The 16,679-nt window shown below is 46.2% G+C and overlaps 2 protein-coding genes across 2 annotated transcripts; one reads left to right on the forward strand and one right to left on the reverse strand.

Annotated features, from left to right (window-relative positions):
- The first annotated feature begins 308 nt into the window (after positions 1 to 308).
- LOC115769363 (PAX-interacting protein 1) lies at positions 309 to 9,372 on the forward strand. Its single transcript, XM_030714149.1, has 8 exons — positions 309 to 520; positions 1,211 to 3,631; positions 3,944 to 4,450; positions 4,557 to 4,732; positions 4,820 to 6,240; positions 6,309 to 7,658; positions 7,728 to 7,956; positions 8,026 to 9,372. The coding sequence occupies exons 1-8, from the start codon at positions 446 to 448 to the stop codon at positions 8,630 to 8,632; spliced, it is 6,786 nt and encodes a 2,261-aa protein (XP_030570009.1). The 5' UTR covers positions 309 to 445; the 3' UTR covers positions 8,633 to 9,372.
- A 120-nt stretch (positions 9,373 to 9,492) lies between these two features.
- LOC115769178 (GATOR complex protein NPRL3) lies at positions 9,493 to 11,729 on the reverse strand. The gene has a single exon (XM_030713886.1). It carries the CDS (start codon positions 11,660 to 11,662, stop codon positions 9,731 to 9,733), a length of 1,932 nt encoding a protein of 643 aa, XP_030569746.1. The 5' UTR covers positions 11,663 to 11,729; the 3' UTR covers positions 9,493 to 9,730.
- Positions 11,730 to 16,679: the final 4,950 nt, after the last annotated feature.

Here is a 16,679-nt window from a genome sequence, read left to right on the forward strand (position 1 = left end):
ACGCGCTCCTTTTATAGAAAAAATCGTTAACAGTCCATTCTGTTAACTCCTATGTTATCGAGCACGGCTGGTGTAACTGGTGTCATACTATCGATTGGTTTTCTTTGGGTATCGATGTTAAGCATCACTACAATCGATTTGGCTCACATCGCTAGCGTTGGTTTTTGTTGCATACAAAAGACGGATGGGTCCCGTAAAGTATACAAGAATACGAAAAATTAAGCCTTTAATTCGATGAATTTTAACAATTCAAGCGGTTATTCTGTTATACGTTGTGATAGTTTCAAATTTTTACCGATCGCGATCGATGGGAGCCCAGTGAAAGTAAAGCTGGATGCATTTCCATTTCCATGTCCGCGGCAGCCGCAGCAACAACAAAAGCGAAACGAAAGAAAAGTGAAATTTGAGCAAAAGGAATAGCGCATGCTAGTCAAACAACAAAGAAATGGAAAATTTGAAAATCAGTGAAAAGTTATTCGAGGATGTGATATATTATGTGCTCGGCAGCTTGGATGATGAGGTAAACATTGAGATTCCCTGACGGGCTCGACCTAGGGCTGTACGTGCCCGCTGCTGTATTATTGGCATTGTGTGAAGTGCATGTGTGCGCGCGTGTGATGTGCATGTGTGTGTGTGTGTGTGTGCTGGTGCTGTTGCAGCTGCACAGGCCATAGGATGAAATTAAATAAATGCAACTAACAAATATGCATTTAACGCATTCGTTTAGCAACAAACAGTGTGCATTAACTCTAAATTAATTTCTCAATTACATGTGTGCGAATTTGCCAGTGCTGGCAGCACAGGGCGTTTCAGGTTTAACATGTAAAAATTCGCGCCATAAAATGTTGCCGGCTAATTTCTAGGTGTTTGCGCGCGCGTGTGTGTGTGTGTCTATGTGTTTACGTAGAGATGAGCCATATGATAGTACCTGTGACTAGCAGAAAAAATCGTATGAATAGATATCATTGTTTGTTTTTTAATTGCTTTCAATTTATGTAACTATTTAAGGCATTTAATTGAGCTGCCAATTGTTGCTAGACTACAGCCTATATATATATATTGGCAAAATGTAGACAAAGTAACAGTTCAAGTTGTCACTGGTACAGCACTGTTAAATATTGCTCATCTCTAGCGCAGGCATAGGCGAGTGTGTGCAAATCATATGGAGAAAGCTCAACTGATTATTCGTTTTTTCCTATGACCCTTACAGAGCGAGAGATTGCTTAAGAACGGCGGCGCACAGTCGAAGCTTTACCTTTCGGACCAAATCACGCATTTAATATGTGCCAGCAACTACTCCGAAGAGGAGCTCTCCATGAATCTGGACCTCTACAATGTGATACCTGTGAGCGAGCAATGGATCTCGCACAGCGCCAAACTGGGTCGCATGGCCTCCACGCGTGCCTTCGATCCAAGCCAGCCGCGTTTCTTGCGCGGCATACGTGTCGCCATCACCAATGTGGTGGCCAGCGATCGCCGGCGTCTCTATGCGATGCTCACCTTCCATGGTGCCGTGGTCACCCACACGCATGGAGCCACCAATACGCATCTGGTATGCGGCGCTGCCACCGGCAACATTTATAATAAAGCGCTGGCGCTGCCCAAAAATGCCATGAACATTGTCACGCCCGACTGGGTCACTGATTGCCTCAAATTCAAGAGCTGTCTGCCCTGTGAGCCCTATCATCCCAGATTGCTAAAGCCCATCGAGAAGCAGCGCACCCAAAAGCAGCAACAGCAGCAGCAACAACAACAACAACAACAACAACAACAGCAGCAACAACAAAATCTGCAGCAGCAACAGCAGCAGCATCAACAACAGCAGCAGCAATTGCAACAGCAATTGGCACAACAGCAGCAGCATCAACAACAACAACAGCAGCAGCAGCAACATTTAGTCCAACAATTGCCACAGCAGCAACAACAACAACAACCAGCTGCTACACAGCTATCTGACATACTAGGCTTTGGGGACGATAGCGCTGCCCAGAGTATCGCTAGCATTAAATCCCAACTGCAGGCATCGGCAGAGCGTGCTGCAGCTGAACAGCAGCAGTTGCAGCAGCAACAGCTGCCACAGCCAGCGCAACAGCAAGTGGTCTTTGTGCGGCCACGCAACATGCAGCAGCAACAACAATTGCAGCAGCAGGGCGCACCACAGGCGCCGACACCACCGCCGCCACCCACGCCACAGCAGCAGCAGCAACAACAGCAAATTATAATACAGCAACAAAAAATCATACCAGCTAATCTGCAGCAACAGCAGCAACAACAACAACAGATCAAAAACATTTTGCAGCAGCAGCGACAAATAAAGAACACACAACAGCAACAACAGCAGCAACTGCAACTTTTGCAGCAACAGGAGCAACAGCAGCAGCAGCAACAACAACAGCAGCAACAACAACAACAGCAGCAGCAGCAGCAATTATTACTCCAGCAGCAGCAACAACAACAACAACAACAGCAGCAGCGTCTGCCTACAACACCCACCATGCCACAACCACCCATGCCAAGTGGACGACAAACGCCGCGCACGCCACAGCCGGCAACAACACCACAGCCCGTGCAATCACCGCAGCAGCAAGTGGGACAACAGCAACAAGTGCCGCAACAACAACAACAGCAACCGTCCGTGTCAGTCTCGCCCCAAATGCTGCATCAGCACATAATGAACAAGCAGCAAATGTTGCAGCAGCAGCAAATGCAACTGCATCAGCACATACAAAATGGCCAGAGCCTGACACCACAACAACAGGCGTTGCAGCGCCAGTTACAGCAACAGCAGCAACTGTTTCAGCAGCAAATGCAGATGCAACAACAGCAACAACCACAGCAGCAATCACCACGCATGGTGCAAAATCGTTCGCCAGTCATGCCACCCGGCACGCCCTCGCCTTCGCTGCAGCAGCAGCAGCACTTGGTTGCGAGCAGCAGCAACATGTTGCCTCCTCAGTCACCGCGACAACTGCAATCGCCAGCGCCACAAATGACGCCGCCTCCGCCGCCCTCGCCACAGAGCGCACAGCAGCACTTGCGCCAGCAGCAGCAACAATTGCAACAGAGTCGCCAGCAGCAGCAGCAGCACATGATGGGCTCCCCGCAACAACAGCCGCCTACGGCCATGATGTCACCACAACAGCAACCATTCCAGCAGCCAGTGCATCAGCAACAACGCATGCAGCTGCAGCAGCAACAACAACAGCTTGCACAGCAGCAGCAGCAACAAAGTCCGCAGCACATTTCAGCGCCGCAATCACCTCAGATTTCACAAACGCCTCCCATGGCTAGCAAACAACAGCAGCAGCAACCAGCTCAGCATCCGCAGCAGCAGCAGCAACAGCAATCCTTTGTGCAGCCCATCGATCCTACGGATCCCGTGCAAGTTGCTCAAGTGCTCAGTCGTTCTACACTGAGCAGCAATCAGGATTCACTGATTATGCGCCAGCAGCAATTAAAGCAACAACAGCTGCAACAACAACAACAACAGCAACAACAACAACAGCAGCAACAACAACAACAGCAGCAACAACAACAGCAGCAGCAGCAACAAATGCCACAACAACATACGCCCTCGCCAAGACAGTCGCCTTTGCAGCAACAGCAATCAACACCACAACAACCAGAGAGGGTATGTACTAAAAGCTATGCAAAGTATACAAATCTTAAGCTGCACGACTGCGAAATACCCTGTACTCTGTTGCAACGCTTACATAACTGTGTAGCAGACTCGCATTTGGGGCAACAGGAGAGTGCATCATTATTCTTCAGTTATATGCATTTACCCAATTATATTTCTAAAGAGTGTTTAACACAATAAGAAAGGAAGCATATTTGTCGTATAACAACTTGTTAGTTTTTCAAACTTTGGGAAATATTCATATGTCTGCCTGATGTCTGTTATGTTACACAAAATGCTAACCTATCTGTTTTTCTGCCTTAGCCCTTACAGCAGCTGCAGCCACAACAGCAGCAACAGCCGCCACAAATGGCACAGCAACTTGGACCTGGACAGCAGCAGCAACAGGTCATAACCCAGCGACACGTGATAAACACTTCAACGGCCCAGGGACAGCAACTAATACAGAGTCATATGATGAGCATACAGCAGCAACAGCAAAAGCAGCAGCAAATGTTGCAGCTGCAACAGCAGCAGCAACAGCAAATGATACCTCAGCAGCAGCAGCCACAACAGCAGCAACTGCCACAGCAGCAGCAACAACAGCTACCACCTCAGCAGCAGCAGCAGCAACAACAACAACAGCAACAAGTGCAGTTTACGCAGCAACAAAACATTGCATTGGGCACAGGCGGTCAGGTGCGCATCATACAGCAGACCATTCAACCACCGCAACAACAGCAACAGCTGCTGGGACAACAGTTTGCGCCGCAGCAACAACAAGCACCACAACAACAGCAACAGGTATTGCCACAGCAGCCGCAGCAACATGTATGTATATTAATTTATTAAATATAAATAAAAATATTTCATTAATTTATCCTCAATTTACCTTTAGCCAATGCAACAACAACAACAACCACCACCAGCCATGCAGACCAAAAAATTCATCATCAGTCAGCAGCAATTCAGTCAGCTCAGCGCGCAGCAGCAGCAGCAAATATTAGCGCAGAATCAGCAAAACCAAAATGTGTACATTGTGAATTCCACAAATCTGTCACAGCAACAACAGCAGCAGCAGCAACAACTTGTGCAGCAGCGACAACTATTGCAACAGCAGCAGCAGCAACAGTTGCCACCGAATCAGATGATGTTGCCGCAGCAGCAATCGCCGCAGCAGCAACAGGCACCGCCACAAATGCAACAGCAACTAATAACACAGCAGCAACAACAGCAACGATTGCAAATGCAACAACAACAACCGCAGCAACAAATTGTGATAAATCAGCAAGTCATCAGCGATCCGCAGCGATTGCAATATTTGCAGCAGCAACAACAATTGCTGCAGCAAAAACAGCAGCAACAACAACAACAGCAGCAGCAACAACAACTCGTTGGGCCGCCACAACAGCAACAACAGCAGCAAATTCTGATACAACAGCAACAACCAGTGGCACAGCAGCAACAGCAGCAGCCGCCACAGCAAATCATGCAACAGGTGCTCATAAAGCAACAACATTTGCCACAACGCACGCCACCGCCGCAATCGCCACAGCAGCAACAGCAACAGTTGATGCTGCAGCAGCAATCGCCACAGCATCACGCACAGCTGCAACAGCAGCAGGCGCACTGGTCCCCGCAGAGTCCTGTGACAAATCAGTTACCTCCCACAACGCCTGGCACGCCCACCACAAGCATGGGCATGCAATCACCGTTGCCTGGCACGCCCACAACTCCGCAGCAGCAACAGCAGGCGCCACAGCAATTCGCGCCGCGCGGACTGCGTCCGCAAACACCTTGGCCCGCACAACAGCAGCCCCCACCGTCACAGCAGCAACAACAACAACCGCAGCAGCAGCAACAACAACAACAACAGCTTGTGCTGCCACCGCCGCAGCAGCAACAGCAGCAGCGGCAACTAATACATCTGGACGAGAAGACGCATGCGCATTTTATGTCGCTAGATGCACACAAACGTGCCGAGTACATTACGAAACTGAATCAAAACAAGCCACGTGTCATGCTGCGCCAGCAGGTGGCCTATCAGCCACGCCCCGGTGCGCCCGGTAACGTGGTGGCCACACGTGCACCGGGCCCAGTGCCGGTGCCTGGACCAGGCACTTCGCACATTATTGTGCAGAGCCAAATGCCAGGTGGACTTACGCAGCAGGAGCAAATGCTCTGGCTGCAGCAGCAGGGCACACGTCAGGTGGTAGTGCGTGCGGGCGGTGCGCCTGGACTCAGTCCCATAACGCAGCAACAACAACAACAGCCTGGCGGAGCACCTCAACAGCTACCTCAGCAGCAACAGCAGCAGCAGCAACAATTTAATCCTAATGATCCCAGTCAGCAAATGTTGCTGCAACGCCAACAGCTGCGCGTGCAGCAAATACCCATGCAACAGGCGCCGGCGCCGCAGCTGGGCAAGCAGACCGTGCAGCTCATTACCGGTCCCAATGGCCAGCTAATCGAACAGCAAACCATTGTTCAGCAGCAGGCCCAGCAACAGCAGCAGCAGCCGCCCACACCAGGCACGCCCACCACACCTGGAACTGGCGTGGTTGTTGGTGGCGCCGCAGGCGGCAATATTATGACGCAAACGCTGGTCATGCCCGCAGCAGGTAAGTCAGCTGTCAGCATATTTCTTGTCAGAATTAATTTACCCATGCAGCTTCTCCTTATTCTGCAGCGCCCGATGGTCAACAGCAGCAACAGACTCCGCAGCAGATGAATCTGAAAACGAAAACCGCTTTGGCCAACATGCTGAGCAATCGCCTGGGCAACAATGGAGCACAGGTGCCGCCGCAACAGCAGCAACTGCTCTCCATGAGCGATGTCCAGCAGCAGCAGCAGCAACAACAACAGCAGCAAATTGTGCAACAGGTTGTTGTTAGCGGTGCCACACACCAGCAGCAGCAACAGTTGCTACTGCAACAACAGCAGCAGCAGCAACAACAACAGCTGGTTGCAGCGCAGCAACAGCAATTGGCACCGGGCCCACAGCAACATGTGGAGACACCATCTGCCGCTGGTGCACTGCGCATGATGGGTCAGCAGCATAATGCTGCTGTAGGCGTGCCTGGTCCACCACGGACACAGCAGGAGCTAGTTCTGTTGCAACAGCAGCAGCAACAACAGCAGCAGCAGCAATTGCTACAGCAGCATCCGCAGCAAATGCGACGTGTTGTCGGCGTGCCGCAGCAACAGTTGCCACAACAGCATTTGGTGCAACAACAAATTGTGGTCGCGCCGCAGGCGAGCATACAGCAACAACAGTTGCCAGTGGGCGTTCCAGTGCAAGTAGCAGGCGGCCCGCCTCATGTCTACATGCAAGTGCGTCCCGGCCAGCCGCCCATACCGATGCCACCGCGTCCCCAGTTCTATGGCCACAATCCGAACTTAAAGCTGCCGGCTGATCTATTCCTAGTCGGCTGCACCTTTTACATAGTTGAATACGACGAGACGGACAGCGATGAGCTGCCCATTTGGCTGGACACCATACGCCAGTTTGGCGGCGATATCGAGCGTGTCTATTGCGCCCGTGTGACGCACGTCATCTGCCGCACCCAGCGGCACGGCATGGTGATGCAGGCACTGCGCGACGCCAAGCGCTGCGTGACCGCCTACTGGCTAAGCGACATCTGTTTGAAGCGACAGCTAATGCCACCGTGGCAGCCACTGCATTTGCCCTTCCCCAGCCAATTTGGCTATCGCAAGCCGCTGGAGCGCTACATTATCACATCGGAGGGCTTTGAGGGCGAGGAAGTTGTGCGGCTGCAGCAAATGGCCGAGGAATGTGGCGCCATTTACACATCGTACCTGTCCAAGGTGAACACGCTGGTCGTCTGCAAACAACTGGAGGGCAATAAATTCAATGCGGCCAAAGAGTGGAACATACCTATGGTCAATGCCCTGTGGCTCAGCGATGTGTGCATAGGAAATCTGAGCGGGCTCACCCAGTACGAGAATCCCAAATATCAGCAGTACAATCTGGTAGCGCCATTCCGCATCGAATGCAATCTGGTGCAGCATTTGCTGGGTAAGTAATGCATCTATTCATTATCCATGCCAGCCGATTGATTGTTTGACCTTCTACTTTTACCTTTAGCCGCCTGGAAAGCGCCCATTAATCTCACCCAGGAAGCACACGAGCGTGTCAAGCGTCATCTTTCTGATCCGTATGCGAATGAGCAGAAGATTAAGCGGCAGAAACTGTGCGTCTATCAGGAGCAGCTGCCCGAGCAAATCGTTTGCATCGAATATCCGCAGACTACAAAACCGCCCAAGGTCATTTTCTCGCAGGTCGCCGATGCGGAGGCGCTCAAAAAGGCTGTCGAGTGAGTCGATGACAATTGATTTAAATGGCATAAATATAATTGACACATTTTAATTTCAATTCTCTGCAGACTTCTGGGCGGCATTGTGGTGGACAGTCCCATGGATGCAACACATTTGGTCATGACGCGTGAGAGCCGCACCTGCAAACTGATTCAGGCCTGCTGCCATGTGGACTATGTGCTCAAGTCCACCTGGCTGGTGGACAGCGCCAAGGCCGGCAAATTTGTGCCGCCGGATGAGTATCGCATCCGGCACATACCCGTCGATGAGAATCTGCAGTTCGATTTGGATGCTGTGCTGTGTGCGCCGACACGTTCCACACTATTTGCGGGCAGATACTTCTATGTAACACCCGACGTATTTCCGGCACGCGATGAAATCATACGCATGATCGAATCTTCGGGCGGCAAGGTGGAGGCGAAACGACGCAGCGGTGCCGCCGTTGCAGAGGCGCATGTCCAGGCGCCCGACTCATATATCATTGTTACCTGCCCAACGGATATGCATTTGTGCGCGGATCTGACGCGACATGGCAATCCCAAGTGCCATATTGTCTCTACGGAGTTTGTGATGAGCTCCATATTGCGGCAACAGCTGGAAATTGAGCCCAATTTGATACCATATTTGTACAACAATAACATTTCCAACAGCAGCAGCAGTAACAACAAATCCTAGCGACAAGCTGTTCTCTACTTCTTGTTGCTTAAAGCTTGAGGCACATTCAGGAAATTTTATAAACTTTGTTATGTATCTATGTACGTATGTATGTTAAGAATCCCATCCCATTTTCATCGAGCCTGTGAGCTGTGAATGCGAATCTAGTCCACATTGAAACTGATGAAAATTGGGTAACTAATCGGTTATATATATATATATCACAATCCCATATAGAGCTAGCTGGATCGTGTTATCAAAACGATTGATAAAGCCCTTTGCTACAGCTATTTTTACACGCATCAACAAATGGTTTGCCGATAAACTGCAGATCGAGTCATTCAAGCGATCTATCACATCTATATATAGTAGATAGTTGCAACTAATTATAAGCAAAAAGTACATTTTTATAAATATATATATATATATTTTTATAAACTCATTATCTAGATGTAAATAAGTATTTATAATTCAATAGAGTATACGAAACGTTTCACAGAAATTTTAATCGGCTGGCTATTAGAATTTTAAGCACATTTCTATTTGGATATAGTCCATTGTCCAAATCCCCTAAATATTAGCTAGGTATACTCAACAAATAAAGCTTATGTTATATATGTGAATACCAGCTGGTTTTAATGGGATCTCTCCGGGCTAAAACGCATTTTAATTGCTCAGATTAGACATAATTTCCACCCGTTTCCATGGATTAGTGAAGTGAAGTGAAAATTTTAAATTTAACGTGCGGACTTGGAGTCGATTTTTCTTCTCTTCAAAAATTAATTTGAGAGTTTACCACCCATGTGAGTGGAATTGTTAAAACTATTTGTCTATTTGGATTTTTTCATTTAAATAGGTTTATTTTTAATATTAATCAATTCACAATAGTTTCCATCCATTTGTGTGAATTTATTCAGAAATACATATAGATAGGTTTCTTTGGAGGCAACTGAATAGACATTCATTTCCTGATCTTTGATCGGTTGATGAGTTCTCAAAGGTTCTTTAAAACGTAAGCTTTTCGAATTTATCACCCACTTTCCACCTGTATGGGTGGATTATGCGCGAAAGTGTGCGAATTACACTCAAGTTGCATTTGGAATGCTTTTTATTATAAATCTATTTATTGTTGTACATGGATGCAATGGCCGGATCTTCTGTTTCGTATATGATCAGGACGTCGCGAAATTTGTCGAGCAGCTGCAGCAGCTGGGAACGACGCAAATTCTCAAAGTACATAATCTCCTCCAGATGATGCTCGCTCTTAAAGTAGCCCATCTGATAGAGCTTGACCAGCAGCGATAGGTCATCGACGTTGAGGGAGGCGGGTATACGGCGAATGGCGGCGCGATCCGCATCGTTGAAGACCTGCAGCAGCTCCTTGAGCTTCTGCTCGTCCTCCATGGAGTCGAGGCTATCGCAATTGTCCGTGCTCAGCGAGGCCGTCATGCTGAAGTTGGACTTGTGGCTCGACGATGGCTGCACAGCAATGTTGTCCGACGCCAGGGAATAGTGATCATCCGGCACGCTGCGTCGATGTGCGTTCACGGGCATGGGCAGCGGTTGACTGGACATGCTCAGCATGGAGCCGCCATGCAACGGATCATCATCCCGCTCGCGATTCGGCTCGTCCTCGGTGTGATTGCTGTCCTGTTCCTCCTCGGTGACATTGCTGCCAGCCTGGGCACAGGACGCCGAGTCGCCGAATTCATCGTCGGCATCGCTGGGCATAAACTGGACATAGGTGTGCAGCTGCATTAGCAAATGATGCTGCAGCATCCAGAGCACCATCTGGGCGAGTATGCCCTGGCGGGCCGGCTGCTGCAACGGCGTCGTCAGATGTCCAATCGATGTCGGCAGCGAGAAGTCCGAAATGACCTCAAACAGAGACATGCCCGCGAAGCGTGTCGAGAACTTCTCAACCAGATGCGATCTGGTGTGCAGCGGCGCATCCGGTGCTATCACATACACATTTGTCTCACAGAGCGGATAAATGATGGTCGCCTTGGCCCAATAGACCAGATGCGAGACCAGCTTGTACACATGCTCAATGCTCAGATCCGCATTGGATGCCATGCTCTGCAGGCTGATCAGCGGATTATAAGCGTCCACCAGCTGCCAGAGCATGCGTGCCCCAGTCGGCGGCACACAGTCCAGCAGCTCTGCAAAGTCCACCAGCAGCAGCATGCCATGATAGGGCTTCAGCGCGCGCAGACAACGATCTATGGTCTCCGGATCCACCATGCTGCCCTTCTTGTGCAGCTGATGCGCCTTGGCCGGCAGGCAAAAGGTCAACGTTAGATTCTGATTCAGCGTGGTGCTCAGCAGTCCCGTGGTGCACAGATCATTGCAAATGGATTTTAGTGCCTGCGCCAAGCTGCAGCGCTCCGCGATTAGCTCCAGCGTGCGCTCCAGCGGCTGCTGTTGCTGTTCGTCGTGTGTTCGGGCCATTAGAGCCGTCTGCTCGGTTAGGTAGCCGCTGCGCTGCTCCTCGAATTTGAGCGCCAGTCCCAGCCGCTTGCTCAGCTCATGGTAGCACTTGACAATCGAGTAGCTGGCCTGGGCGTGCAGTGCAAACACAATGTTGATCAGCATTTGTTGTTTCTTCGCCACAGCCACAGCCGTAGTGGCGGCAACGCCGGCAGCCGAAGATAAGTTGCTGCCCCCACTTACCGGAGCACTGGCCACGGGCGTGGGGACCACACTGATCAGCGTGGGGTGGCTAACGAAGCGGACATCGTTCAGTTTTAGCTCAAATTTTTGATTGCACAACTGCGGCTTGACGGCAAACAACGCGGAGAGCACATCGTCCGCAAAGCCCTGCAGCTGGCCGGGGCCCTGGCTCTGGGTCTGCGTTTGGTGTGTGGCCGTTTGCAGCAGATCATCTGTGTGGGCGACGGCAAAGGGATTGCGCTTCTTGTTGACCAGCTCCTCGCGCGGTTCCTCTAGTTTGAGCGTTTGGCCGAGCGTCTGGTAGGGATAGCGATACAGCAGGCGATCACCCTTGCTGTCGAAATAGACAAGTATGACGGCCAATGGGTTTACCTCCATGGCATCATTATTTATTTATTTTCTATTAGGCTAAAAGATTATCAGCTGATGGTCGAAATTGTCTAAATGACAGTGTGGCAGCGCCAAATATTTCGATTACAGTAAGAAATCGTTGCTTTCATGGTTATATTTTTAGCCTTTACAACACTATGCTTAATTTATTACGTATATGGACTCGTTGCGCTGTTAACAGTATAGCAGTCTCAATTGAGTAATTCGGTGGGTTAACATTATCATAAATTAACATTCTTGCGCTTACACTAGATGAAGAAGAAGAGTCGGAGTAACGCGCAGTGTGAAACGCGTTTAAAGGTGTTAAAACAACAAATAAATTGTAAAAAAATTGTTTTGTGCACTGTTCTCAAGTGCAGCTTACGCAATATCCTAAAATGTAATGGTGAAACGTGTTAGTTATAGCTTAAAATGTAGTTTTAAAATTTATCTTATTAGCGTGTTGGTAAAAATGGAAAACACATAGGACGTGAAAGGTAAAATGCGTACGAAGCGTTAGTGTAAGCGAGATGCCATTAAAGTGTTGTAGCAGCGGTCTAAATACATACATACATTGTATATTTTTAAGCGTGTGTTTGTGTGTGACTACGAAACGAGGTACAAAATGTAAAGAAGAATTGTACGAATGTAGTTATTTTTTTTTTGTCATATTATAGTTGTACTTATTTTAACAATGTGATTAATTGTATTGGCGCATACATATGGATAATTCTATGTACATATGTTGTCTGCTATAAAACAGTTACCTTATATGTACAAATTAAGTGCATTCGTTTGTTTTCCAGTTGGCGGGCATGTTTACCCTTTATGAGCGTGTAGTTTTTCAATATTAGAATATAACAAATTTTGTGTATATGAGCGGCAACATCCGCGTATAGATTTTTATATATGTACGTAGGTACATATTTCGGTGGCGCCGTGTGTGTACATGCATGCATATATGTATGTATAGACGAACAGACAGAAAGACAAAACGAATGTACGTACAGCACTATAAAGTACACTGCGGAATGGCAGGCGCAGTAGTAATAGGCTAAAGAAAGACAAGGTAGAAGAAGCAGCAGCGCGAACAAAATAAAATAGCCGATAATAGGTAGGATTTGTGCTAGTTGGCATGCACGCTAAAACGGCCACACTATATGTTGCTTTCATAATACAAGTGCGCGCGCAGCATAGCACAGTATTGTCATCTCGCTCTGACACACGCTCAGTACGTGTTTTCGTGCGCATTTTCGTTGTTTCTTATGCCATACGTATTAATAATAAAATTGATTAATCAAAGTGGAAACGTTTATTTAAGCAGGCAGCAAACGTTTAAACAACGCCGCGTTTCACAACTACCAAACCTGCAAGGCAAATTACAGCGCGTTCGTTTCGAATTTGTGAAAATGTGAAAAAAAAACACCAAAACAAGCAAGTGCATGCAAAACGAAATTCAAGTGCCGAAAAAAGCAAATGCTACATATTAAACCGAATTCGGAGCATGCCATATAAATCTCGTGTTGTGTACAATTAAGTGAAACAAAATAATCATACACGGTGAGTAAATTATACTGGTAAACAAAGCAAAAGTTAACGCGCGCGCAAACCATGCAGTATTGATAGTAATCTTAGTTTAATAATTTCTTTGCCACTTGACATTGCCAGCAATCGAGTTGTCTTTGTGCTGCAAATAATGTGAACTGTCATAAGCATTCATATTGTCAAATTATATGTTTACAATAACTGATATTGCCATTTTCGAGCTTTTTTTTTCGCACAGTGGGTCGCCATATTTAATTTCGTACTTTTCCCCCAAAGCAAGCATATATTGCTCTCGCTCCTACTCGCGTGTTTGGCATATAGCTTGCGCGTTCATTTGTTTTGCTTGCTATTTTCTTTTGTGCAACGTGAAGTTAGTTGTGCATAATTGAGCTCCGTAGAGTTGCCAGCTATGCAAAGTTTATATTTACAGAAACTGAATTATTGTTTTTAGTTAATTTGTGCGTGAAATATATGAAATCAAATGCCCATACAATTCGTTGTAATACGTCTACTTCGAATCTTTAAAATGTTAATGAAGTTATGCACGTACTTTTTATTCTGATTTACCACCACTATATGTGTGTTTCTTGCGCGCTGCATTGTTTTGACATGCGCAGAAATATCGAAACAACATTAAATTAATTGGCAATGTTTTAATATACAAAACATTTGTTTTAAACATGCAGTTTTATGCATTAAAATAATTTGCGATGTTTCCGCCATGTTGAAATTGCGTTTCATTCAAATTTCATATGCTAGAACAGCACCGCCGTCGCTTTGATATTTTTTCTTTTCAATTTCCTTTGCTTTTCCATTTTTGCTGTACACTCCAAGCGTGTGTTATGTTTTCGTCAAATGATTTATTTCCAATTCTAGCGCTTACACGCTTGTACGCCATTAAGTTGGCCGCTGTTGTACACTTTACTGGTATGTGTTTCATCTATTTGTCTCTGTCTTGCGCATGGTCCATTCTACTCGTCGCCAATGCTACTCTTTACGCATACGTGATTTTTGCCTCGCCTGCCCTGTACGATTTTTCGCTACTTTCTGTGGTATGGGCAAAAATGAAAGCAAAAGTTGATGGACAAGTTTTTAATATGTATATAATGCTTTGGCGCATACGAAACTTATATGCACACACTCCCCAACATGACCGATGCAAGCGAAAATCAGAAAAAAATGTTCAATAATTCAAGGGATGCCAGTATTTGCCGCGCATACACCCCCGCCAAAAATATGCATGTGTACCCAAGTGTATGTACGTACTAATACACATGCAGTCACACACATGCATTGATTTGTGTGTAGGTATAATGGGCGAAAGAGGATGTGCAAGAAGTTTTCTAAATATGTAACCTATTAGATTACATACATACATACATATGCATTAATATGTATATTATACGTATATATTTTTTAAAAAATTACTCAGTAATGACAATGCATTAAACATATGTGCAAATGTTAGTCTGTTAAAAGCTTATCCGATAAAACCCCAAACAAATTATCCAAGCAATTCCAAGCGTATTAAATACGCGCGAGAATAACAAAACTAAGACGCAATTAGTTGACACTAGCAACTTGGGCTGGCATCATTAAATACAAACAAATGCGGATAGTGTGCAACACCCAAATTGCAGGTGTGTGGGTGTCTGCCCATGATGTACATACATACATACAAACAAACATACATACATACATACATACATACATACATATGTATGTGTATGTCTATATATAATTACCCACTGGCAATGCTGATATTAGCCGTATTGTTGTAATGTCATTGGCCACACAGGCCCAGTGTGATGCATCTACAACGAGTACGGCTAGTCGATAGACAGTCTCAGTGTTAGATATTGTTATCGATCGTTTGTGTGCCGATTAGATATTCTCCGTTTTGGAAGCTTTGCTTGTGATGCCGTTTCTGGCGTTTTGGCGTTTTCAAACACAGTGAGTTTTTCCTTCTGTATTTAACGCCAATAAAGCTTACTAAAAAGCACAGCACGGCACAGGTCATTCGCGGTAAACGTGTGTCAATCAGTTGCAATGTGCATTCAAACATGCTCTCTCGCATCTGAACGCCGCACACACACACACACACACATGAATGCAAATTGTTTATGGCGCGCATTTTGAAAGAAGGTTGGGGTAGGGTTAAAGCTTTTGCTAAACAGTTGTTTCGCGCATTAACACTTATGACGTGCTTTAACATATCTGCCCATTTATTCAGACATGTATCTATGCTTGTTTATTTTTTTAATTGGGTCGTTTAATTTCACAACACTAGCTTTTTATACGCGCACACACACTAAATCAAATACATACATATGTATTTTTGCTGCTCTTATCTTGGGGCTAGACGAGCTATGCTTATGTTTGACGCTGCTATTGGGAAATACATCATGAAACGGAAATAGTACATGTGCTCACAGTTACATATGTACATATGTATATATAGAGGAATCATACATCGAATGGCATGGAAATGGCTTTGAGCTAGAACTTTTGCATTTGCTGCATATGTATAACAGTGAAATGCATACCGTTACATAACTGACCAAATATAGCTGTTATACATTGATCTGTTATTCATTTGGCATTTACATACATGCATATTTATTACACCCTATCATGGGGTTACATAAACACATTGACTGTGCAATTAGCATTTCGCAAGTCTATTTAATTGTGTGCAGCTTATTCGCTTTTTATATACATATATTTTCCTCATTTCTATTCAAATTGATGGCAATGTAAAACCGAAAAGCAAAACAAAACAAACACATCAAATGCTGCATTCAATTGAGCAGCAGTTGGATGTAAATGCGTTGCCCTCGCTTCCTCCGGCAGGCAGTCTTATTACAATTCGAAATGAAATTTCAATAGGCGCGCACTCAGAAGCTACGAGAACCAAGTGCATGCCAAGAGAGGAGACAACAACTACAACTGCCAATAGATACTTAAAAGAGCAACAACAACAACAACAACAACAACTGCAACAGCAACAACGCAGCGGCGAGTAAGACGACGATGTCGTCGACTGCCGTGAATGCCGCGCCGGGTGCCAAGGCAAAATTAGTGCATTCACTTTTTGCTTTGGCTTTGGCAACGTACTTACACACACACGCACATACATATATACTTATGTAAATTGTAAATGCGAATAGCTAGGTGGAGAGCAACTGCGAAAGAAATACTATAAAATTAGATAAACATGTACATAGCAGAAATGCCAAATAACAAACACTGTGCTTTGAGGCTGGGCGTAGAAGAAGAAGAAGAAAAGGAAGGCACAATCTGAATAGGAGAATTGGTCCACGAAAGGAAGATTGAGATTAACCATTTTGAATATATATTTAAGTAACATTAATCAAGATTACTGTCTACATGAATAAACAATGGTGCACATATAAATCACATTATTTTCGCATATTACAGAACGAACCCTACAGAATGTATTAGATGGCATCGCGGGTTT

The sequence above is a fragment of the Drosophila novamexicana genome, unplaced genomic scaffold (assembly GCF_003285875.2).
Source record: "Drosophila novamexicana strain 15010-1031.04,08,12 unplaced genomic scaffold, DnovRS2.1 tig00000009-arrow-pilon, whole genome shotgun sequence".
Classification (NCBI taxonomy): domain Eukaryota; kingdom Metazoa; phylum Arthropoda; class Insecta; order Diptera; family Drosophilidae; genus Drosophila; species Drosophila novamexicana.

Excerpts from the sequence above, each read along its gene's own strand:
- LOC115769178 (XM_030713886.1), bottom strand. The coding sequence starts at position 11,662 with ATGGAGGTAAACCCATTGGCCGTCATACTTGTCTATTTCGACAGCAAG.
- LOC115769363 (XM_030714149.1), top strand. The coding sequence starts at position 446 with ATGGAAAATTTGAAAATCAGTGAAAAGTTATTCGAGGATGTGATATAT. Across the intron at positions 521-1,210 it reads TCGGCAGCTTGGATGATGAG|AGCGAGAGATTGCTTAAGAA; the intron begins GTAAACATTGAG and ends TGACCCTTACAG. Across the intron at positions 4,451-4,556 it reads CACAGCAGCCGCAGCAACAT|ACCAAAAAATTCATCATCAG; the intron begins GTATGTATATTA and ends CCAGCCATGCAG.